The sequence below is a fragment of the Crinia signifera genome, chromosome 6 (genome assembly GCF_055691185.1).
Source record: "Crinia signifera chromosome 6, ASM5569118v1, whole genome shotgun sequence".
Classification (NCBI taxonomy): Eukaryota; Metazoa; Chordata; class Amphibia; order Anura; family Myobatrachidae; genus Crinia; species Crinia signifera.
The window spans coordinates 276,853,191-276,880,032 of NC_139222.1; the positions used below are offsets into that span (position 1 = coordinate 276,853,191).

The window sequence follows — 26,842 nt, forward strand, 5'->3', positions numbered from 1 at the left end:
ATGTATTTTCTGCCAATGTTTGCAGAAAACCGCCACCAATCCCTGACTGTCTTATAAAGGCTTAATTTGCAGCACTAAAGGTGCCCAACCAGGGAGCGATGATGTTCGGGTGCGATGCCCGCTCCAGCGCACATCACAGCTTAAATTCTAATAGCGGGGTGCATACGCAGATCTGTGAAAATCGAGTCTGCATAAAGGTTGGCCATCGCTCATCGATGATTCAAAATCATTGATGGTTTATGGGTAGGGAGGCCAATCCATGGCCATTTCGTCAATCCTGGTATTCGGGATTTAAAAACTGTCAATCTCAGGATCTAGGTGTAGGGGGCGGCCGAGTGCCCACAGCGGACGGGAGGTGGCAGAGCGGGTGGGCAGGAGGACACAGCGGAGAGGTGGGTGGGAGGCAGCAGAGAGGGCAGGTGGACATGTGGTAGAACACAACAGAGAGGACGCACAGGGGCCGACAGACATGCCAGAGAGGGAGGAAAGCTGCAGTAGAGAGGGATCCTATAAATCCCTCTCCTGGTAAAATTTGTGTACCACGCACACAGAGCCTGAGCCGGGTGCTGCTGGTGCTCAGCACTGCCCGCTAGAAAGGGATGAAATACAGATGCGCAGATCAATGCTGGGATTGGGGGCTCCAAAAATTCCAGACGATCCCTGGATTGGCACCTCTATTTATGGTCGATGGTGAATACCTTTGGATAACCAGTAAATTGGTCAACAGTGTCTAGGTCGACAGGAAAATAGATAGACACATGAAAAAGATCGACATGGTCTCTAGGTCGAAATTGACAAACGTCCAACACAAGAAAAAGGTTGACAGGTCAACAATTGACACCTGCAAAGACAAACACACACCCTGGAAACAACATGGAGGGACAGTCATGCAACCATCGATGGTCAGTTGATGCTTATATGGTAACCATTAACCTTTTTGTTTATTAAAAAATGGTCTACTCTACATTGAATGTTGAATAATGTTAATGTTTTTATTTTAAAGTGTCTCCCCACGCGATCAGCTACTAGCGCTAGGGCTGTTGAGCCTGACTAGAAAGGGTTAATGACAAATACACTGACTTTCATCTAGGGAAGCCAATCCCGGAGCATTTTTTCAATCCCGGATTTCGGGATTGAAAAATGCCTAATCCCGGGATTCCCGGGATTGGCTTCCCTAATTTAAAAAACGCCCCCCGGCCGCCCCGCATATTTACTTACATGTGGGCTGGGGTGCGGTGCGGCCGGGTGTGTGGGTGGGCAGCCGGCCAGCCGGCCGGGTGTCTGTGGAGCCAGGCAGCCGGGTGGGTTGGCGGGCGTCAGGGGAGCTGGCGGGTGGATGGGCGGGGAGCCGGCAGGTGGATGGGCGGGGAGCCGGCCGGATGGGCGGGGAGCCGGCCTGGAGGGTGGGTGGATGGGCGGGTAGCGGCTAGCGGGGCGGGCAGCGAGCCGGGGGGGGGGGGGGGCGGGCTTCTGGGGAGCCAGCCGGGTTGGTGGGCAGGGGCAAACGCATGCTGCACAGAGCCACACTGGCTCTGTGCAGCTGCTTGGCCTGCGCAGCGTGACCTCTGTACTCGTCACGCTGCGCAGGGATGTACTGCCGGGGAAGGGAGAAGCCGGGCAGTGTCTGAGCACACGCTCAGACGCTGGCCGGCATTAGACTGCGCATGCACAGTCTAATCCCGAAATCCCGGTATTGGAAACTCCAATCCCGGGATTGAAATCCCGGCGTTTTAGGGGCCAAATCCCGGGATCCCACCGATCCCGGGATTGGCCACCCTACTTTCATCCCTGAGAGCTGACAGTCTAGAGGGGAGGGGCAGATGGGCAGAGCAGAGGTCACAGGGGAGGGGCAGACGGGGCAGAGCAGAGGTCACACGGAGGGGGACATTTAGTTCTATTTCACATGGGATCATCAGATACTATCTAAATAAATAAATAAGAAGTCGATTCTGATTGGTTGCCCATAGCAACATCTCTTATGTGAAACAGAAGTCAATTTTCCCCAGAGGGGAGGGTAGTGAGGGAGGGGTGAGTTAGGATAAGCGCTGGATGGCTTTAACCTTTTGAGTGCCAACATCTCTGTTCCAACATCTCTGTGAGAGGTTCAAAATATCCCCTAAAAATCCCGGCGTCTCTCACATTTGTTATATAAATTCAAATAAAAAATGTTTTGCAAAAAAAAAGATTTATTTCGGCTATAAGGTAACATTACAGGTCATTGTGATGAACGTGTGCTTGGGTGTTTTTGACACCTATTTTGACAGATTCACTTGGCAATGGTTAATAAAGAAGCGGGATACATATTATATTGCAGCGTAGGTTCCCCAGTGCGCCCGGTGGCGTGTTCCCAGTCCGTGACCGCGCTGTCAGTAGAAGGACAAGGCAGGCTCGGTTATACTGTATTTGTGGGCTGAGAAACCCTGGAGCTGCCGGCCCCAGTTACCTGTCTAGGTATTTCTGTAACATGACTCTGATGAATGGAGACATCCGGTGTTATCGTGTAACCTGGGGGCCCCACTGTATCCACACCCCACCCACAGGTAATAATCATTCAGCACACACAGAGCTGGAGCCGGGCTCAGCAGCAGTGTGCACAATGCCCGTCTGTTCTCCCGTCATGTATGTGCACGTCCAGCTCTCCGCAGCGCTTTCACTTCTCAAGGTCGCGCCTCCAGTGATTACGTAATTGGCAGAATTGAGCGGATTTCACTGCGTTTATTATAGAGGAGTGCCGGCACTGTGCTGTACCTGTGTAACACTGTGTCTACAGGAGCTGGCCTCTAGGAATAGCCAGCCTGGTTCAGAAAGGAGCAACTTGGCCCGTGTTATACCGCAGGTCATACCTGCCTACTTTTAAAGTCTCCTCTCCAGACCAGGAGAACCCCGGAGAGGAGACTGTCAGCATCACTTCTGGGGGCGGGGCCTGATGTAGACTTCATCCAGCCCCACCCCCTGCACTGGAAATACCCCTGATTTGCGGGGCATCGCAATGGAGCAATTTGCATATTTAGCCCCTCCCCCGCGAAAAGACACAAGTCGTGGTAATTCAAGGAGGCGGTCGGGCAGCTGTCGGGGAGATGCAGAGGGTGTGGCAGAATTCGGGAGGATTGCCCACCTTTCCAGGGGGGGGCTGGGAGGGGGACCCGATTTCCGGGAGGGTAGGCAACCCTGCTGCAGGTGGGGCAGATTTATAATAGGCAGAGAGATATAGAGTTGGGAAGGGGCGTGTCCTAACTGAACTCCAAATTACAGTGTACCTGAAATAGGTCGACATGGGGAAGGTTGACAGGGATGGAAGGTTGACACAAGCATTAGGTCAATGGTGAAAACGGCGACATGAGCTTTAAACTTTTTTATCGCAAATGTCGACATGGACGTGTCGACCTAAGGCCTGTCGACCCAATGCATGTCAACCTTAATAGGGTCGGCCTAATGACCGGATCCCATGCAAATGCAGCCAGTATTTGCTCTGCATGCAAACATTGAAATACAAATTCCTGCATTGCTACAGGGCTGATTCCGGGAGCAGATTTCTCCTCGTTTACTACTAACTCCTGAATCAGGCCCAGACATTATCCATTGTGCATTGATTTGTACACGGTCACGTAGCACCATCACGTGCCGGCCCTATCTGACTTCATGGAGTTGCCTGTGTAAGTATTTATTATTGTGGTTCACTTAGAAATAAGGGTACTTGTTTCCTAGCACGGTGCCCGTCGCGTCCATCGCATGCCTTAAGTTAAGGCATGCGACGCTACTGATGCGATGGAAGCGATTTTGGTACTCTTTACCTAGAACGGCGCCCACGATGTCCATCGCGGTCATCGGGGGTAAAAAATCGCGGCCATCGCATGCACTAAAAAAACGGGTGCGACGCGATGCCCGCGATTTCCCATAGGGATCAATGTTAAAAGTGTGATTGGACGCGATTTTAGTGTTCAATGCCTCAATGCCCGCGATTTTTCCATAGGAAACAATGTTAAATGGGCCACAGAGCCCTAATAGTCCCCCTGAATTCAGAAATGGCCCCCACAATTGTTAACGCCACCCCACGATCAACGTGAACCCGAAGCGTGGCGAGCGGCGGCGGTACGCGTCCTCCGACCTTTTCATACCCCCACTATCCACGTCGGCGTGGAGTTGAGAATAGAATAGTGTGGCGAGCGCAGCGAGCCACCGAGCCCGAAGCGTGGCGAGCGGACGCGGATACCTGTGAAGCCCGCGAAGGGACGCGTTTACCTGTGAAGGTATCCGCGTCCCCTCGCCACGCTTCGGGCTCGGTGGCTCGCTGCGCTCGCCACACTAATCTATTCTCAACTCCACGCCGACGTGGATAGTGGGGGTATGAAAAGGTCGGAGGACGCTTAACGCCGCCCCTCGCGGGCTCGCTGCACTCGCCACACTTCGGGTTCACGTTGATCGTGGGGTTGCGTTAACAATTGTGGGGGCCATTTCAGACTTCAGGGGGACTATTTGGGCTCTGTGGCCCATTTAACATTGTTTCCTATGGAAAAATCACAGGCATTGAGGCATTGAACACTAAAATCGCGTCCATTGACACTTTTAACATTGTTCCCTATGGGAAATCGCGGGCATCGCGTCGCACCCGTTTTTTGGTGCATGCGATGGCCCCGATGCCCGCGATGGGCGCCATGCTAGGTAAAGAGTACCGCGATTTTACATTGGGAACAATGTTAAATGGGCCAATGGACCCGATTTGTCATTGTTTACCCACACTTATGGGTATTTTACATGTGAAATGCCCCCCCCCCCCATTGTTAACGCCACCCCACGATGAACGCCAACCCGAAGCGTGGCGAGCACAGCGAGGCCTCGAAGGGCAGCGGTACGCATCCTCCGACCTTTTCATACCCCCACTATCCACATCGGTGTGGAGTTGAATTTATATAGTGTGGCGAGCGCAGCGAGCCCCGCGAGGGGACGCGTAATACCTGTGAAATAATGCGCGTCCCCTCGCAGGGCTCGCTGCGCTCGCCACGCTTCGGGCTTGGTGGCTCGTTGCGCTCGCCACACTTTATAAAATCAACTCCACACCGATGTGGATAGTGGGGGTATGAAAAGGTCGGAGGACGCTTCGGGTGGCGTTAACAATGGGGCGGCATTTGACCCATCAGGGTGGGTAAACAATGAAAATTGGGGTCTGGGGGGCATTTAACATTGGGCCCAATGTAAAATCAGGTCTCGGACCATTTTTCATTGGTTCTGATGTAAAAGTCGCGTCGATCGCATCGCATGCGATTTGGTTGCATGCGATGCGATCGACGAGATTTTTTAGGACCCGATGGATACAATCAAAATCGCAGGTGCCGTGCTAGGAAACAAGGGGCAGATTTATTAAGCATGGAGAAGAGATAAACTGGAGATAAAGCGGAGAAAAGGTAAAAGGAGATAAAGCACCAGCCAATCAGCTGTGTTTGAAAAAGACAGTTGGGAGTTGATTGGCTGGTGCTTTATCTCCTTTTACCTTTTCTCCGCTTTATCTCCAGTTTATCTCTTCTCCAAGCTTAATAAATCTGCCCCCAAGTACCGAAATTGCCATTATTTATATAAGAGGTGATAATGGGGCAGATGTATGAAGCAGTGATAATGGAGGAGAAGTGTCCCCATGGCAACCAATCTGCAGCTCTGTATCATTTTTATATTATGCAAATTACAGATGTTACTGTAGTGCTGATTGGTTGCCATGGGCCCCTCCTCCTCCCTTATCACTGCTTCATACATCTGCCCCTTGATCAACTCCATAGGACCTGGATTCTGGCAGCGCTTCTGCCGCCACTGGACACTGGAGGGTGAGTATTACAAAAATGGGTGCATGGTGCGCAGTGTGGGCCCCCTGGGACTGAGGGGCCCGTGTGCACCGCACACACTGCGCCCATTATACATTCGCCACTGTCTGCGGAGTTAATTTACTATCATTCATGTTCATTCAGGAGTGCAGTTTATTGCAACCCTTAAGGTTCCCATACCCCAGGGCGGTCCCACAGCGATATGGGCTCTCTTCATCCCATTCCGGCGATAAATCGGATAGCAAGTGTCAGAATCGCATGTGATTGAAATCAGGGTCCTGTGAGTATCGTATTGGAGCCTGAAGATCGCACGCGCTGTCCTGCAAAAATCTGGATCTCGAACATAAGTATCTGTCACAGGAAGTGGTTACTTAGAGGCCTCAAGCGCACACACAGATTTAGGGGCCTGATGCTGAGGTGAACGGAGGCTCGGACGCGTCTTTGTGCTGATGCCGAGTCTGATTTGCCAACAACTAAAACACTCACTTCCTCTTCCAGCGTCTGAGCAGCGCAGACCTTTCTATAATGGGTGCAGAGTGGTAACCCAGTGTCGTAGCAATAGCGCCGCAGACCCCGCAGTGGTGGAGAGGCGCTGAGTAAATGTGGGCACCGGGGATCTGCAGGGGCTTTTTTTACGCTGCACCACTGCCGCCTGCCTTACCACGCCGCTGCATCTGTGGCTGGGAGTCGGGACCCACAGATCTACTTCTCTGCATTCCGGCGCTCCTCCTGGCTCCTTATAAAAAATGTCTCTCACAAAAAAGGCCGCAAAACTTGTTGTTACGCCACTGTGGTAACCAAATGTTATACAGTACTTACTCCTCCGGAGTCCTGCAGTAGGGATGCCCATAGACCTTCGATGATTTGAAATGAAACAATACAAAATTGTTTATGGGCGATTTTGAATACTTTTGCCATCGATGGGAGAGAGCCAGATGGTGACCCTCCATCGATGGCACAAAAAAACTGATGTTTTTTGGGGGGGTTTTTTCAGGACACTGAGTATAGCTTCACCTCCGACACCCATGAAGCCCCACCCACAAATTCTGATAGGCCCACAGGCCAGTCAGTCAATGAAAATGGATGCCCATTGATAGGTAAAACTATCTGAGGTCATCCATTAATAGTTTAGTACTGGGCAGTACGGCTGGTGTAATGGTTAGCATTACTACCTCACAGCGCTGAGGTCATGGGTTCCATTCCCACCATGGCCCTAACTGTGTGGAGTTTGTATATTCTCCCCGTGCTTGCATGGGTTTCCTCCGGGTACTCCGGTTTCCTCCCACAATCCAAAAATATACTGGTAGGTTATTTGGCTCCCAAAAAAATTAACCCTAGAATGTCTGTGTGTGCGTGCACATGTGGTAGGGAATATAGATTGTAAGCTCCACTGGGGCAGGGACTGATGTGACTGTTCATATATTCTCTGTACAGCGCTGCGGAATATGTGTGCGCTATATAACTGTTAATAATAAATAAAATACTATCGATGGCTGGTTGCAGCATTGCCATTGATGGTGACCGCACCGATGGTCATCCCTATCCCGCAGCTGTTTCCAAATGATTTGCTCATACGCACTGTGGATGTCCCCGGGAACAAAGCACGGGCACCATGTTCCAAGAGACCTGGGCTGCATGCGGGTCCTCTCCGCTCTTAAAACGCCCGCGCTTAGGAGAGTGGATCTCCGTCTCGTGCCATAATTACATGCACCACTTCTATCACAGGTGCCTACCGCCCAGGAACGTCCACCATGCCTCCTCCATCCCAGAGCTGCACTCGGATGCACGCGCAGACGTAAAACATTGCCCATTTGCGTTGGACATAACCACTGCGGCGCCTCTGAATGAGGCCCTATAGGTGAAGTGCAGCGTATATTGTAATTATTATTCAGGACAGTCAGATGTAGAAATCAAAGCGAGATCAAAATGAGGCTAAATTAGGGGCGTACTTCAGGCAGGAGACGCCCCAGGCATTGTGCCTGACAGCGACCTAGTAATTGTGCAGCCGCTCTCTCATGTCCCAGCATGTAACTACTGTACCTCAACTCCACTGTTCTCACTTCCAAACTTCTCTTTTTAATAAGGACACTACTGTATGGAATACACAGGTTCTGCGGTCACGTAAACCATCTGAAATGCACAGTATGAAGTCAGGCAGCCACAGAATCCGGCATAATTCATATGAATAATTTAGTAAAGGGAAGGTGGGACATACTGTAAGTGAACATGGGACTATTCCTCTGCCCTAGTCACGTCCCTGGCCTCCGATAACTTAAGTATAAAGGTGCCCATACACTGTACAATTATTGTATACAATATCGCATCACATCGCATTGCATAGGTTTTGTGCAGCACATACTTTCTGAGCTGTGCGATGCCCTGCGCACACCTCATCGCACCCAGCAATTGGACCGTGTATGGCCACCTTTAGCCTCCCGCTGGATTCTTTAGCTGGAATGAGAGTCAATGGATTCTGTTTCGGTGCAGCAAACTTTTTTTTCTGTAAACACCTTGTTGTAATCTGTAAGGGGCCACTCCCTGCAGGGTGACACTCAGCTGGGACGGCTCAGAGTGAAACTCCTCGATTCGCAGTACAAAGATCAAAGGTAGGTGGTGTTAGTGAGACACTGTGAGTGTGCGAGGGAAGGAACTGCACCATGTGTGCAGCATACACAGTATACTCCAGCCTCACAGGGGGACCTGTGTCACACAGCGGGAGCTCACACGCAGAGGCTGAGGGGGCCCGTGTCACACTCTGGGCCCCTGTGACCCACACAAGGTCATGAAGGAGACACCGTGTATTACATCATGACTACGGTGACGCCGGTAAGTAACCATCGCCAGCTCGGACCCCATTGTGTATCTGCAGCCTGGGGTCTACCTCTGTGTCTCTTCCATCTGTTTCTTTCATGCAGGATTCTTGCCTCACGTCCTTGGTGCTTCTGGGGTAGGACTATAAGTCTCAGCATGCCCTGTCACACTCCCTTGCACTATGTTTGTCTCTCTGCCTCAGATCTGGGTCTGTGCTGTCTCTGGAACCCTCTGCGGATTAGCAGAGCTCTGTGATCCATCTGTTGTGGAACTACAAGTCTCAGTATGGCAGTCACCAGTGTGTCGAGCAGAGGAATGCCTCTCAACTCCCCGCAAAACGTGCAGGGTGGTGGTGGTGGTGGCGGCGGTGGCCTTGGTGGGTCAGTCTCCTCCATTGGGGATTGTTGGAAGGTGTTACTAAATTCTTTACATGTACTAAGTCTTAGGGGGGATTTACTAAGACGGGAGTTGTATATTACATTGGATGTTGCTACGGGCAACCAATCAGATGCTGTCTATTATCTCCTAGAAGGTGCTACATAAATAAGAAATAGATTTTGATTCTGATCTCACGTGACACAGAACTCCCATCTTAGTGAATTCCCCCCTTAGAGAGAAATAAAGTGGAGAGAGATATAGTACAGACAGAATATGCTGCGCTTTACAAAATAAAACAAACTGAGAATAAATAAGAACAATCCAATCAGCCTGTAACTGTCATCTAAAAAACAACAGGCTGTAACTGGGCAGTTAGGGGTTGATTGGTTGGTACTTTATCTCTCTCCAAAGCTTAGTAAATACACCGCACAGTCCCAGTCAATGTTGTTCAGGTCTGGGGTCATTGGGTCAACCAAATTAAGGTCGACATGCATTGGGCCCCTGAAGGTTGACAGGGCTCAGGTCGACGACACGTGAAAAAGGTCGACTTGGCTAAGGTCGACAGGGTCAAAAAGTTGACACAAACATTAGGTCGACAGTGGGAAGGTGGACAGTCAAAAGGGCGACATGAGTTTTTCGCTTTTTTGTCCTGAAGGTCGACGCAGTTGACATGGACAATGTAAAAGTGTCCCCTCACACGGCTCGCCATGCTTTGGGCTCGGTGCCGCGCTGCGCACTATTATGTTCTCCCGCCGCGCCGTAGTGGATGGTAGGGCATGAAATACCGCCTGTCGGCAGATGTTGGGTCAAAAAAGTGAAAAACTCATGTCGACATTCCCATTTCTGAACGAATGTCTGTGTCGATATTAGACCATGTCAACATTAACCATGTTGACTTTTGCCATGTGTCTACCTAATCCCTGTCGACATCCAGTGGTCGACCCAAATACACGTCGACTTTATTAGTGTCGACACGACGAGCGTGTATCCTTGTCGCTACTGGACCATGTTATAGGAGCAGCTGGGATGTGTGTATTGCTGGCTGCAGTTCCCAGTACGGAATGGCTGTGTCCTAACGAGTGTCAGGAATTAATGTGTCATTAATGTGTTTTTGCTTGTTTTGTTTTTTTGTGCTCAACATCATTGTACCAAACATGAGCGCACACACATATAGCACATACATGATCATATAGCACATACATACAGTATACGGATTTATGTGCATTTATACGCTTGTCCCACCCCACTGCACATGAATAGAATAAAGATAATGTGCAATGATTGATGGCTACAGTACTTACATATCATCAGGCAACTGGGTTCATACAGCGATTAATGTGTCCCACTCTGCATATCTTTACAGCTGGGAGCTATGCAAATGTTCTCTCCCAGTTATCATTCCACCATTTATTATTACATATGATAAGGTGTAATACTCACTAAACTCTGCATATTATACCCGGGTCATGTGTTCACACAATACACTAACTTTTACTATAGAGAGTATACAATACAGACCCAGCTCTCTTGTGGCTAGTATACAATACAGACCCAGCTCTCCTGTGGCTAGTATACAATACAGACCCAGCTCTATTGTGGCTAGTATACAATACAGACCCAGCTCTCCTGTAGCCAGTATACAATACAGACCCAGCTCTCCTGTGGCCAGTATACAATACGGACCCAGCTCTCCTGTGGCCAGTATACAATACGGACCCAGCTCTCCTGTGGCCAGTATACAATACAGACCCAGCTCTCCTGTGGCTAGTATACAATACAGACCCAGCTCTCCTGTGGCTAGTGTACAATACAGACCCAGCTCTCCTGTGGCTAGTGTACAATGCGGACCCAGCTCTCCTGTGGCTAGTATACAATGCGGACCCAGCTCTCCTGTGGCTAGTATACAATGCGGAACCAGCTCTCCTGTGGCTAGTATACAAGGCGGACCCAGCTCTCCTGTGGCTAGTATACAATGCGGACCCAGCTCTCCTGTGGCTAGTATACAATGCGGACCCAGCTCTCTTGTGGCTAGTATACAATACGGACCCAGCTCTCCTGTGGCTAGTATACAATACAGACCCAGCTTTCCTGTGGCTAGTATACAATACAGGCCCAGCTCTCCTGTGGCTAGTATACAATACAGACCCAGCTCTCCTGTGGCTAGTATACAAAACAGACCCAGCTCTCTTGTGGCTAGTATACAATACAGACCCAGCTCCCCTGGCTAGTATACAATACAGACCCAGCTCCCCTGGCTAGTATACAATACAGACCCAGCTCTCTTGTGGCTAGTATAAAATACAGACCCAGCTCTCTTGTGGCCAGTATACAATACAGACCCAGCTCTCCTGTGGCCAGTATACAATACAGACCTAGCTCTCTTGTGGCTAGTATACAATACAGACCCAACTTTCTTGTGGCTAGTATACAATACAGACCCAGCTCTCCTGTGGCCAGTATACAATACAGACCCAGCTCTCCTGTGGCTAGTATACAATACAGACCCAGCTCTCCTGTGGCTAGTATACAATACAGAACCAGCTCTCCTGTGGCTAGTATACAATACAGAACCCTCTTGTGGGTAGTATACAATACAGACCCAGCTCTCTTGTGGCTAGTATACAATACATACCCAGCTCTCTTGTGGCTAGTATACAATACAGACCCAGCTCTCCTGTGGCTAGTATACAATACAGACCCAGCTCTCTTGTGGCTAGTATACAATACAGACCCCTCTTGTGGCTAGTATACAATACAGAACCAGCTCTCCTGTGGCTAGTATACAATACAGAACCAGCTCTCCTGTGGCTAGTATACAATACAGAACCCTCTTGTGGCTAGTATACAATACAGACCCAGCTCTCTTGTGGCTAGTATACAATACAGACCCCTCTTGTGGCTAGTATACAATACAGACCCAGCTCTCCTGTGGCTAGTATACAATACAGAACCCTCTTGTAGCTAGTATACAATACAGACCCAGCTCTCTTGTGGCTAGTATACAATACAGATCCAGCTCTCCTGTGGCTAGTATACAATACAGAACCCTCTTGTGGCTAGTATACAATACAGAACCAGCTCTCTTGTGGCTAGTATACAATACAGATACAGCTCTCCTGTGGCTAGTATACAATACAGACCCAGCTCTCTTGTGGCTAGTATACAATACAGACCCCTCTTGTGGCTAGTATACAATACAGAACCAGCTCTCCTGTGGCTAGTATACAATACAGAACCAGCTCTCCTGTGGCTAGTATACAATACAGAACCCTCTTGTGGCTAGTATACAATACAGACCCAGCTCTCTTGTGGCTAGTATACAATACAGACCCCTCTTGTGGCTAGTATACAATACAGACCCAGCTCTCCTGTGGCTAGTATACAATACAGAACCCTCTTGTAGCTAGTATACAATACAGACCCAGCTCTCTTGTGGCTAGTATACAATACAGATCCAGCTCTCCTGTGGCTAGTATACAATACAGAACCCTCTTGTGGCTAGTATACAATACAGAACCAGCTCTCTTGTGGCTAGTATACAATACAGATACAGCTCTCCTGTGGCTAGTATACAATACAGACCCCTCTTGTGGCTAGTATACAATACAGACCCAGCTCTCCTGTGGCTAGTATACAATACAGACCCCTCCTGTGGCTGGGTCTGGCAGCAGTAGCAAGGCCGGAATGGTCCGGACTCCGGAACGTCTGACCGAACCAGCTCCCTACAGTTACTGTGGTTCACTCTGTGCCCATCCCAATGTCACACAGCAAACGTGCCAGGAGACCATTGCACCCTAGGCAGCTGCCCACAATGCCTCACCAGGGTAGAAGTTTCTGACACATCTTTGCGTATGAATGTGGCCAGTTTGGACTTTTTAGTGATTGATTTGAGTCCTGAAAGTTCCCACCACGCTGTACCTGAAAGTAGCTGTTCTAAGTCGCTGTTACTTGAGTCATACATCCTGAAAGCACAGATAACACTCTGCAGTATGGCCGAATTGTATTATAACAGGGTAATAAGTAAAGTAAAACAGAACTGGCTGTATTATTCACCTGTTCATATGTTGATGCTAGATATTGACTTTGGACATGGTACAGACTTTCACAGAAATATGACAGCGGGCGGTGAGTCACCTAAGTTTTGTCTGGTGGTTCTATATTTGTGGAAATAAGGTAACATCAGTGCAAGCCCGTGTCACTGCAACCGCATAGCTTTATTAGTATCTGTTCTTATCTCATTGAGAAAGAAATGAGACGCGTGTTCCACCTCAAGCCACAGGTAGTAACGCCCCTTACCAGCCAGTCTCTCCGTCTACTCCTTACTGATAGTCTTCCTGTCTACTTGCGTTCTGGGTGACAGGTCATCGGCTATATCTTTCTTTATTTCAACTAGGGAATCAACTTCCATAATAACAGTGGGAGGGTCAAAGTTTCCTGTGGTGGGACAGCCAAACCCCCCCCCCCCCCCCTCCCCATCCCCGTTACAGCAGTTCAACCGGTGATCCAGGGGCAGATGTATTCTGCCTGGTGAAGTGATAAAGTTGCATGGAATTTCGCAGCAGCCAATCAGCTCAAACAGTTATATATCAGACCCAACCTATAACTTGGCAGCTAGGAGCTGATTGGCTGGTGCATTATCACCTTCCACTTTATCATTTCACTAGGTATAATACATCTGCCCCTCAGAGCGCCATGTTTTTATTGGGTTATGGACAGGGGTGTTTTATCAGTGGTGGAAGCCAACGTGCAATCTCCATGTGGGACACGCCACCAACTGCGCAGCAAACTCTCAGTGGTGGGCGGATATGACATAGACGCAAACCATCGCAGGCACCCCATCATCAGACATGTACACAAACCATCGCAGGCACCCCATCATCAGACATGTACGCAAACCATCGCAGGCACCCCATCATCAGACATGTACGCAAACCATCGCAGGCACCCCGTCATCAGACATGTACACAAACCATCGCAGGCACCCCATCATCAGACATGTACACAAACCAACGCAGGCACCCCATCGTCAGACATGTACACAAACCATCGCAGGCACCCCGTCATCAGACTTGTACGCAAACCATCGCAGGCACCCCATCATCAGACATGTACGCAAACCATCGCAGGCACCCCATCATCAGACATGTACACAAACCATCGCAGGCACCCCATCGTCAGACATGTACACAAACCATTGCAGGCACCCCATCGTCAGACATGTACACAAACCATCGCAGGCACCCCATCATCAGACATGTACACAAACCATCGCAGGCACCCCATCATCAGACATGTACACAAACCATCGCAGGCACCCCATCATCAGACATGTACACAAACCATCGCAGGCACCCCATCATCAGACATGTACACAAACCATCGCAGGCACCCCATCATCAGACACGTACACAAACCATCGCAGGCACCCCGTCATCAGACATGTACACAAACCATCGCAGGCACCCCGTCATCAGACATGTACACAAACCATCGCAGGCACCCCACCAGATGTTCGCAAACCAGCATTCGAGGAACCTCAGCAGCTTCTTGCATGAGATATGTTTCATTCAATAGAGAATTAGCAGGAAGCGGTAGTCGATCTCGGGCCGATTTTGGACAGTTTTTATATCTATAGCTCGGTACAGACTAAGCGATATTACAAACGATACCACTCACTTTGACCCTTCTGAGTGATATTGTTTGCAATATCATCAAGTGTGTATGCTCCATATCGTTAACGATGCATATCCCTGCAGGTCGTTAATGATATCCTCCGGCGTCTGTACTTGCCGCTCAATTTTGACTATATAAACGATTGCATGTACGGAGCGGGGAAAGGACGTCGTCACTGAATGATATTGTCAGCGATATCATTCCTTGTGTATGCACTATATCGTTTTCCCGGGAGTTCATGTTAATCGTTAACAATATCGTTCATAGAATATGGGGAGAATTCAATCTTTCCCCTTATTTCCGATTTTCAGGAAATAAGGAGATTTCACTATTCAATCCCGGAGGTTTTCATCACAGAAACTGGCGGAATTAGCGTCCATTTCCACGATAAAAGATGTGGATTCGGGGATCCAGGTCTTTTCCCGATTGATCACGAAAATTGGGAAAAAAAGGAAAAAGATTGAAATTAGCACGAATAGCCCCCTACATCATCTAGTGTGCACCAAGCTTGAGTGTAGCGGCATTTAAACCCACTGACTAAACCCCACTGACTTCAGACTGAAAAAAAAAATAGGTTGTAAAATTTACCTTTGAAATCAACTTTTAGTAATTATGACCCTAAAACCCTGCCGATGGTGATTAGATTGCGATTTTTCAAAATCAAAAATCGATTATTTAATTTTTTATATATATTGCATTTATCCCCCAATCCATCACTTTGTATCGTTCTATAAGGGAAGGTAAAAGGAGATAACGCACCAGCCAATCAGCTGTGTTTGAAAAAGACAGTTGGGACATAGTTACCTACCCTCCTGCATTCTGCAGGAGTCTCCCTGAAATAGCAGCAATCTCCCTCTCTCCCTCATTGGTCTAGCAATCTCCCTCATTCCATCTAGCCCACATTACACTGTTACATTTTAGGGGGAAAAAAGGAATGAAAGATAGATACATTTACATTGAATCATCAGCACCATTTCCCAGCAAACTAACTGCTTTGGGGCTCATCTACATTTGGATATAATTAATATTAAAAGATTCTAAGTGCCACGTTCACAATCTCTTTTCACAATCTCTCCATATATGGAAGTAGACACGCCCCTTTGGGTGGAGCATGTCACGCCCCTTTAAGGGGGCACAGTACAAACTTCTACTACCAACTATAATCTCCCTGAAACTTGTTTTCAAAAGTAGGCAAGTATGAGTTGGGAGTTGATTGGCTGTTGCTTTATCTCCTTTTAACTTTTCTCCGCTTTATCTCCAGTTTATCTCTTCTCCAAGATAAATAAATCTGCCCCCATGATCGCACTTTGAGCTACAGTAGGCGCACCGTCGCTGCACGTGCGCAGAAGTGCAAAAATCACCTAATATTTTAAATATGGATTGCAAATTCCTTCGGAAATAAAATATGTACAAAAATTTACGTATTATTGCGCCGTTACCCAGACCACTCCCACTTTGTATTCATCTTCTGAAAAATGGTGGTAGAACCTTACAAACTATGGGGGACACCTCTAATGTTAAATATCAGGGAAATTGGCCTTTTTGAGGGAATCCCCAACCCCCCACCCCCCCCCCCCCCCCCACCCCCCTTCCTGTGACCTTGCACGGATTCTCTCCTTCTTTACAAGAATTACGCATCCCACAATTATGCAGCGGTTTACGTTTACATTTCCAGGATGTTTGGGTCATTTATCTCTGCTCCCAGGTCTAAACTGTTGTATCCTGCACAACAAGTGTTGTGTGTCAGGTACAGCACTGTGCATATTATAAGGCATAAACAGTATATTTCTGTCCCATTGTTTTGATGGAAGGCACTTAGGCCCAGTGCAGCCGTACCAGCACTGCGCTCCTTGTGTAAATACTGACGTTAGTGTATATCTGGAAGTATATATACAGTAGTTGTGTAAAACAATAACACTGTAAATTACTACTTACTGCGCTGCTGGCGGAGTAGGGACACTTGCGTCACACAGGACGTAATGGGAGGATACTGGTGTTTAGACCTGTTTGCTGCTACTAGTAAAGGTCGCTTATGTGTCAGTGACTATATATGTGTGTGGAAACCTACTGGTTGCAGGCCTCTGTCCTATGCTGTCAGGCACACGGTTTTCATTCATGTCCAGCGGTAATAAGGCTTCCAAATATTATTATTATTATTATACTTTTTAATTATAGATTTTATCATTCATTTTAATTTCGGAGTTGTTTTGTCGACAATTCGCCTCCGGGTTCCACGGTGACTTTATAGCTATGTAACTGCGCCATATTCTAGGTAATACTCTGCACTCATTTTACCATGCGCCAAACAAGGACAGCACTACTGCACTTATAGATGGCCGTGCAGGGCAGCACTACTGCACTTATAGATGGCTGCGCAGGGCAGCACTACTGCACTTATAGATGGTCGCGCAGGGCAGCACTACTGCACTTATAGATGGCCGCGCAGGGCAGCACTACTGCACTTATAGATGGCCACGCAGGGCAGCACTACTGCACTTATAGATGGCCACGCAGGGCAGCACTACTGCACTTATAGATGGCCGCGCAGGGCAGCACTACTGCACTTATAGATGGCTGCACAGGGCAGCACTACTGCACTTATAGATGGCTGCACAGGGCAGCACTACTGCACTTATAGATGGCCGCGCAGGGCAGCACTACTGCACTTATAGATGGCCGCGCAGGGCAGCACTACTGCACTTATAGATGGCTGCGCAGGGCAGCACTACTGCACTTATATATGGCTGCACAGGGCAGCACTACTGCACTTATACATGGCCGCGCAGGGCAGCACTACTGGACTTATATATGGCCGCGCAGGGCAACACTACTGGGCTTATATATGATCTCCCAGGGCAGCACTACTGGACTTATATATGATCTCCCAGGGCAGCACTACTGCACTTATATATGGTCACACAGGGCAGCACTACTGCGCTTATATATGGTCGCACACGGCAGCACTACTGCACTTATATATGGCCGCACAGGGCAGCACTACTGCACTTATATATGGCCGCACAGGGCAGCACTACTGCACTTATATATGGTCACACAGGGCATCACTACTGCACTTATATATGGCCGCGCAGGGCAGCACTACTGGACTTATATATGGCCGCGCAGGGCAGCACTACTGGACTTACATATGGTCTCACAGGGCAACACTACTGGACTTATATATGATCTCCCAGGGCAGCACTACTGCACTTATATATGGTCACACAGGGCAGCACTACTGCGCTTATATATGGTCGCACACGGCAGCACTACTGCACTTATATATGGCCGCGCAGGCCAGCACTACTGCACTTATATAGGGCCGCACACGGCAGCACTACTGCACTTATATACGGCCGCACAGGGCAGCACTACTGCACTTATATATGGTCGCACACGTCAGCACTACTGCACTTATATATGGTCGCAAAGGGCAGCTCTACTGCACTTATATATATGGTCACGCAGGGCAGCTCTACTGCACTTATATATGGTCGCACAGGGCAGCTCTACTGCACTTATATATGGTCGCACAGGGCAGCACTACTGCACTTATATACGGCCGCACAGGGCAGCACTACTGCACTTATATATGGTCGCACACGGCAGCACTACTGCACTTATATATGGTCGCAAAGGGCAGCTCTACTACACTTATATATGGTCACGCAGGGCAGCTCTACTGCACTTATATATGGTCGCACAGGGCAGCACTACTGCACTTATATATGGCCGCGCAGGGCAGCACTACTGCATTTATATATGGTCGCACACGGCAGCACTACTGCACTTATATATGGTCGCACAGGGCAGCACTACTGCATTTAGATATGGTCGCACACGGCAGCCCTACTGCACTTATATATGGTCGCACAGGGAAACACTACTGCACCTATATATGGCCGCACAGGGCAGCACTACTGCACTTATATATGGTCACGCAGGGCAGCACTACTGCACTTATATATGGCAGCACAGGGCAGCACTACTGCACTTATATATGGTCGCACAGGGCAGCACTACTGCATTTAGATATGGCCGCACAGGGCAGCACTACTGGACTTATATAAAGCAGCACTACTGCACTTATATACAGCAGCACAGGTCAGCACTACTGGACTTATATACACTGTATATAAGTCCAGTAGTGCTAAACTGTGCTGCTGTATATAAATCCAGGGTACTTGTGTAAAATCTGGGCGCCCGATTTTTTAATCGCATGCCTTAACTTAAGGCATGCAATGGGACCCGATGGGACCCGATTTTCGGGGTTTTCAAGACTTTGCTGTATAATTAAAAAATCAATCGCATCGCACGCCATTATAATGGCATGCGATGCGACGCAACCGACCCGATTTTGCCATTGGACCCAATGTTAAATTGTACCTCAGACCCGATTTTACATTGGATCCAATATTAAATGCCCCCCAGACCCGATTTTCATTGTACACCCACCCTGATGGTTAATTATTAGGTCAAATGCCCCCCATTGTTAATGGCACCCCACGATCAACGCCAACCCGAAGCGTGGCGAGCGCAGCGAGCCCGCGAGGGGTGGCGGTACGCGTCCACTGACCTTTTCATACCCCCGCTATCCACGTCGGCGTAGAGTTGATCTTATTAAGTGTGGCGAGCGCAGCGTACCCCGCGAGGGGACGCGGATTACTTAACATGTATTCCGCGTCCCCCACGCTTCGGGCTCGGTGGCACGCTGTGCTCGCCACACTATATAAAATCAACTCGCTGCGCTCGCCACGCTTCGGGTTGGCGTTGATCGTGGTGTGGCGTTAACAATGGGGGGGCATTTCACATAGTAATTACCCATCAGGGTGTGTATACAATTAAAAATGGGATCTGTGGGGCATTTAACATTGGTTCCAATGTAAAATCGGTCTCAGGGCAATCAAACTCCTGCGACCAGCGATTAGAATGGGGCTGAAAACGGGAGCGCGCACCCGGCGATTTATCACCGGGGCACACTCCCATCACTGGAAATATGGTCGCCTGCGACCATATTTCCAGCGATTTCAGCCCCTATCGCCCCCGTGTGTACACAGCATATGAGTTTGTTAATTTTTGGGTACTTGTGTATTTTGGCGGCGCCCATCGCATCGCATACCATAAGGCATGCGATGGTATGCGATGCTACCACAGATATCGCGCCATATTGTACAATGTCATACAATTTTAAAACTGTATGACATTGTACATGGCATACAATGCCATACAATGCGATGCGATGCGATTAAACATTGTATAAGCACCCTAATGGGTGCTTACAATTGTGAAATGCACCCCCACGCCACCCCCCCACTATAAACGTGAACCCGAAGCGTGGCGAGCGGACGCGGATACCTGTGAAGCCCGAGAGGGGACTCCGATACCTGTGAAGGTATCCACGTCCCCTCGCGGGGCTCGCTGCGCTCGCCACGCTTCGGGCTCGGTGGCTCGCTGCGCTCACCACACTTTCTATTCTCAACTCCGTGCCGACGTGGATAGTGGGGGTATGAAAAGGTCGGAGGACGCGTACCGCCGCCCCTCGCGGGCTCGCTGCGCTCGCCACGCTTCGGGTTCACGTTTATAGTGTGGGGGTGGCGTGAGGGTGCATTTCACATTGTAAGCACCCATTAGGGTGCTTAAAAGCACCCTTTATGGTGCTTATACGATCTTTCATCGCATAGGGGGCAAACATCGCGTCGCATCGCATGCCATGCGATGCGACACGATGAAAACATCGCGCGATGCACATCGGGGGCGCCGCTATAATACACAAGTACCGATTTTAGGATTATTCTTCAGACCCTAATGCGTCTCTCATCCTCCTTCCTAACACAGCCTAACATGTAATTCCTCTAATGTCCACATGATGTCACCATCATCCAGTCATAGAGTTACCAAAACTTGGTCAGATGGAAATTTAAAATCTCCCAACATGACCCTCTCCAGGAGGGACACAATGCTCTGTTCCTGGACTTCTCTGTTAATGTATGATTACCCTCATCTGTGTTGAACAGGTGAATGGATTAGAAAGGTGTTTCACCACAGGTGGTGGTAATCATACATTAGTATTTAATGTTTGTGGGGTACTTATGTAATATCTGGGCTCCCGTTTTTTTTTTTTAGACCGCGGCCCCTTGCGGGGCTCGCTGCGCTCGCCACGCTTCGGGCACGGTGGCTCGCTGCGCTCGCCACACTATATAAAATCAACTCCATGCGTAGTTGGATAGTAGGGGTATGAAAAAATGGGGTGCATTTAACATGGGAGCCCAGATAATACATAAGTACCGTTTGTGGCTACATCGCTTAGCCGCAAATATTAAGTATCCCCCCGAATGTATCAGGATGGACTGCAGCAGGAAATGTGATCCGTGATAAACGGGCTCCTAAGCGAGAAGTCCAGGAACAGAGCATTGTGTTCCTCCAGGAACAGGTCATGTTGGGAGGTATGGGAATAGTGTGTTCGTCAAAAGTAATTTTTAGTCAGTCACCTTCCCCTAACAATAGGCTTAGGCTTACCATACTGTCCCTTTACACAGGACACTCATGAATTACACAGGTACTGCCGCTGATTAATAACCATATGAAATGCATGCTAGCTTGAAGCCAGTCCGCCCTATTCAGACCTGATCACTGTGCTGCTAATGTTCAGTCCTGCCATCAGCTGTATGCCGCCCGCGAATTGCTTAGCACGGCTTAAATGATTCCCCAGTGTGTGCAGTCTGTGCGTAGCCCAGGACCTACTCGTCGGCTGTGTTAGAAACAGGCAAATTGGGGCCAGAACTGATGTCACATGACTTCCTCACAAACACCCGAGCACGCCTGCATTATCCCTGACACTCCCACAAAAAGTACGGTTACCAATCCCAAACTCCGGCTTCCTGTCAAACAACTTACGTCTGGCCCATGACTATAAAAGTAGCAGGCTATGATCGCAGGATGGCCTTGCGCATGCACACTATGGGTACCGTCTATCGATAATCACCCGGCCTGCGTATTCGCAGACGTCATAGTTACCTACCCTCCTGCATTCTGCAGGAGACTCCCTGAAATAGCAGCAATCTCCCTCTCTCCCTCATTAGTCTAGCAATCTCCCTCATGTCACCTAGCCCACATTACACTGTTACGTTTTTGGGGAAAAAAGGAATGAGAGACAGATACATTTACATTGAATCATCAGCACCATTTCCCAGCACTTTACCAAGTAGAGTATCTCTTACTAACTGCTTTGGGGCTCATCTACATTTGGATCTAAGTAATTTTAAAAGATTCCTCACAGATGTAGCAGTACTGATCCACGCGTCTAGATGCCTTATGCCTTGTGCTCTTTTCACAATGTCTCCATATATGGAACTAGAGACGCCCTTTGGGTGTAGCATGACACGCCCCCTGAATGGGGCGCCATGCAAAATTCTACAACCAACTATAATCTCCCTGAAACTAGTTTTAAAAAGTAGGCAAGTATGGCAGACGTACAATCAAGTCTGAATTAGGCCCATTATTGCAGCCTTAGTATATCAGGCAGGCAGGGGACAGCTGCATGAGGCCCCCGCAGTACTTTCAGTTTACTTGAGGGGACTATTGTCTTTAGTTTCCTTTTGAGTGGACATATCCTGTAACTGTGAAAGCGACTTCCTCCCTAATTCCTGATACCCCCACAATGCTTTAGTACCAAGCTCTCCTGATGAAGTGATTTACTGACTGACTGTTCTTGCTCTCTCAGGTTTCCCCGGCGACGCTCAATGGCTCCGACCTGGACAACTGCGATGAGCACACCCCTCCATCCTCCCGCACCCTGCTCCTGGTGGGGTACAGCCTGCTGATGCCCCTGGGCGTTATACTGAACGGAGTATCGCTTTTTGTGTTCCTGCGGTGGCTGCGTCCACTCTCCGTGGTGGGCACCTTCCTGTGCAACCTGGCGCTCAGCGACCTCCTGTTCTCCCTCTCCCTGCCCCTGAGGATCTACTACTATGCCAATAACCACTGGCCGTTCGGGAGCTTCCTCTGCCGCCTCTCCGGATCTATCTTCCACATCAACATGTACGGCAGCTGCCTGTTCCTCTTCTGCATTAATGTGGACCGTTACTTTGCCATAGTGCACCCGCTGCGCTTCCGTCACTTTCGCCGGCGCAGAGTGGCCCGTCTGATTTGTCTATGTGTCTGGCTAATGATCGTGAGCGGATCGGTGCCCGCCGCCATCGTACACAACTCCAAAGACTGCTGGAACGGGCATGAACGGGTCCACCGCTGCTTTGAAGGCTTAAGCAGCTGGCACGGCTACTTGTTCCCTCTGCTGTTGGTGGCGGAAGTCATCGGGTTCCTGATGCCCCTCGCGGCGGTGCTCTACGGCTCGTGCCACGTGTTCTGGGAGCTGTGCCGGGCCGCGGAAGGAGGGGCGCAGCGGCACAGGAAGACAATACGGTTACTTGTCATCAACCTCAGCATCTTCCTCTTCTGCTTCGTCCCCTACAATTCCACGCTGGTGGGCTACGGGCTGCTGCGGGCAGAACTCATCAGTGATAGGTGGGATTCGAAATCGACTCTAAAACGAATTCTTTCCATCACCGTTCTGCTGGCCAGCACTAACTGCGCCCTCGACCCCCTAGTTTATTACTTCAGCACCGAGGGCTTCCGAAATACGCTCAGCCAAATGGGGAGGAGCAAGAATTCCGGAGAGAAAAGTACGTCCGACAAGAAAAACGGAGACACCACGTCTTCCAACAAGACCCCAGGGGTCAAATACCGTGGCATTACCACAGGGTCTGACAAAAACAATGGGAGCAAAGAGAAGCCCCAAAAATTGTCCCAGATTAGGAAAGTGGACAGCAATGGCAGCGAGAGGAGGACAATGATTGAAGAGTCGGAGATTTGAGCCAGTACGCACTGAGGACACGTCATCACTTGGAAAATGGGAGTGTGGGGGAGGTTAGCTGAGGGGATTACTGCATGGTGGGAGGTAGTAAATTATGGACGCGGGGTGCCAACAAAGGTTGCCAGAGGGAAGGAGAATTGAAGGGTAATCAGATCCCTCATTTTGGAAGACGAACAATCAGAAATCAGAGTCCCTCCGCCATCATACCGAAGTCTTGTCACCATTTTTATTGATTTATTTAATGCATCTGTGATGGAAGCGACACTGTATAACGAGGCTGAGGCTGTAGCACTGAAATACATTCTGTTTTATAATAAGCACTGATTAGCGCTCTGTGATCAGCACACACACACAACACAGGGGCATGCAACTGGCTTGCTGCTGGTAACGGCCAATCACAAATTCCTTAACTGGTATCTCTGTTAGCAACACAGACAAGGTTGCGTTCCTGAGGTAATATATACAGTAGGAGTTTCATTTGGATTGGACAGTGTTTAACATAGGAGGAGCTGACCTGGAAAAAGGATGTTTCAGGACTCTTCCCCTTGTTATCCTTACTGGTGTGAGACGGAGCTGTGGATAAGAGCAGAGGTGCTCTGTATAATGAGAGCAATCCCTCCCCACCCCCTGCTATTCTGTAGCCATGCACATCCCCTGTAACTAGGACACTACACAGCAATGGAGACCTCACAGCAGTGCAGAGGAATTGCACAGGTCAGAGGTGCTTATGTATAGGCCGCCTGACAGAGCCTCCATATAATGCCGGCCTATGCGCTGGCCTACGTAGAGACGCCGGCTCAATGGCTTCTGCAAAATGTTTTTATCTTTCTCACAGGAGAAGAGCACTTATCACTTTCACACATGGGCCCTTATTCTGATCGGTGCGGTAATATCCGCGTGCGTTCGTGCCGCCGATGTTTTGTGTCTGCGCATGTGCAGAGGCGTCTCTGCGCATGTGCGAGCGGGGTGTACGGCCAAATCCCGCATGAAATGTGAACACTCCGAACAGGGGGTGGAGAGGGGCGTGAAGGGCTATTTGGGCTCATTACCATATGCATACGCCCCGCGTTTCATGGGCGTTCCCATGCAAACGCTGGCCGTACGTATAGTAATGCGGCCGTGATGCACGTGTAGGGGGCGGACATATGACATCGCCGGATGTCAGCTGCCCGCCCAGATCCCTGCTTTTGCACGGAAAAATGTCCGTGTGGTCTGAGGTTGCGGGAGCTGGTGGACCACTCGATCCTGCATTCGATGGTCTGCGACCATCAAATGATGGGGGAGGTTCCCTGAGATGGAGGAGGCGTATTCCGTGAAAAAAACACGTGCGGTCCGTTCGGCCAGCTTCTTACCGCGTACGGACGGAGTTGGCGATCCGTATGGAAGGCGGGGTTTCGCACGCACGGTCCTGGCTGCATATTCGGATCCGGCCGCACCGATCAGAATAAGGGCCATGGTCATGGCCATTTGTGACTTGCAAATCAGCGCTGGTGCAGTGCCGAAAACAGCACTGGTCGCACTGCGCACCTCAATTCTGGAAAGTACGTTCAGATCAGCACCGATGCACAGATGCTGACAGTTCAAAATGGCCGACTTTGTATGGGAGAGGACATTTTACACAGGCAGCAGAGAGGAGTGGGGCAGGGTGAGGATGTTACACACAGGGAGGGGCTGGGAACTTTGGACTTATATATAGCTGTGGTACAGAGCTGGGATCTCTGCACTTACATATGGGACACTATGAAGCTCGACATACATTAGGTTGGAAGGGTTAAAGGTTAACAAGACTAAAGGTTGACAGGGCTTAAGTTGACACCTGAAATGTGTCGACATGGCTAGGGTCGACAGTGTCGGAAGGTCAACACAAATATTAGGTCAACAATGGGAAGGTCGACAGTCAAAAGGTTGACATGAGCTGTTCGGGTATTTTTTGTGCTGACAGGTGGTATTTCTGTGGGATCTGTGCAGTTATATACAGCTGGGATCTGTGCAGTTATATACAGCCGGGATCTGTGCAGTTATATACAGCCGGGATCTCTTCATATATACAGCCAGGATCTGTGCAGTTATATACAGCCGGGATCTGTACACAAATATACAGCCGGGATCTGTGCAGTTATATACAGCCGGGATCTGTACACATATACAGTATACAGCCGGGATCTGTGCACATATATACAGCCGGGATCTGTGCACATATATACAGCCGGGATCTGTGCACATACAGTATATACAGCCGGGATCTCTGCACATATATACAACTGGGATCTGTGCACATATATACAGCCAGGATCTGTGCAGTTACATACAGCCGGGATCTGTGCAGTTATATACAGCCGGGATCTGTGCAGTTATATACAGCTGGGATCTGTGCAGTTATATATAGCCAGGATCTGTGCAGTTATATACAGCTGGGATCTGTGCACATATATACAGCTGGGATCTGTGCAGTTATATACAGCCGGGATCTGTGCAGTTATATACAGCCGGGATCTGTACAGTTATATACAGCCGGGATCTCTGCAGTTATATACAGCTGGGATCTGTGCAGTTATATATAGCCGGGATCTGTGCAGTTATATACAGCCGGAATCTGTGCAGTTATATATAGCCGGGATCTGTGCAGTTATATACAGCCGGGATCTGTGCAGTTACATACAGTCGGGATCTCTGCAGTTATATACAGCCGGGATCTCTTCATATATATACAGCCAGGATCTGTGCAGTTATATACAGCCGGGATCTGTACACAAATATACAGCCGGTATCTGTGCAGTTATATACAGCCGGGATCTGTGCACATATATACAGCCAGGATCTGTACACATATATACAGCCGGGATCTGTGCACATATATACAGCCAGGATCTGTACACATATATACAGCCGGGATCTGTGCACATATATACAGCCGGGATCTGTGCACATATATACAGCCGGGATCTGTGCACATATATACAGCCAGGATCTGTACACATATATACAACTGGGATCTGTACACAAATATACAGCCGGGATCTGTGCAGTTATATACAGCCGGGATCTGTACACATATACAGTATACAGCCGGGATCTGTGCACATATATACAGCCGGGATCTGTGCACATATATACAGCCAGGATCTGTACACATATATACAGCCGGGATCTGTGCACATATATACAGCCAGGATCTGTACACATATATACAGCCGGGATCTGTGCACATATATACAGCCGGGATCTGTGCACATATATACAGCCGGGATCTGTGCACATATATACAGCCAGGATCTGTACACATATATACAACTGGGATCTGTAC

At 49.2% G+C, this 26,842-nt stretch overlaps 1 protein-coding gene across 3 annotated transcripts; it reads left to right on the forward strand.

Moving 5' to 3' along the window:
- The first annotated feature begins 441 nt into the window (after positions 1–441).
- Positions 442–23,849, forward strand: LPAR5 (lysophosphatidic acid receptor 5). Of its 3 annotated transcripts, none has more exons than XM_083145639.1 (2): positions 442–902; positions 22,390–23,849. In XM_083145639.1, the coding sequence occupies exons 1-2, from the start codon at positions 759–761 to the stop codon at positions 23,536–23,538; spliced, it is 1,293 nt and encodes a 430-aa protein (XP_083001765.1). In that variant the 5' UTR covers positions 442–758; the 3' UTR covers positions 23,539–23,849. The 3 variants fall into 3 exon arrangements, with proteins under 3 accessions (XP_083001765.1, XP_083001767.1, XP_083001766.1); XM_083145641.1 differs by lacking the exon at positions 442–902 and adding an exon at positions 2,454–2,540; XM_083145640.1 differs by lacking the exon at positions 442–902 and adding an exon at positions 8,429–8,633.
- The last annotated feature ends 2,993 nt before the right edge of the window (positions 23,850–26,842 follow it).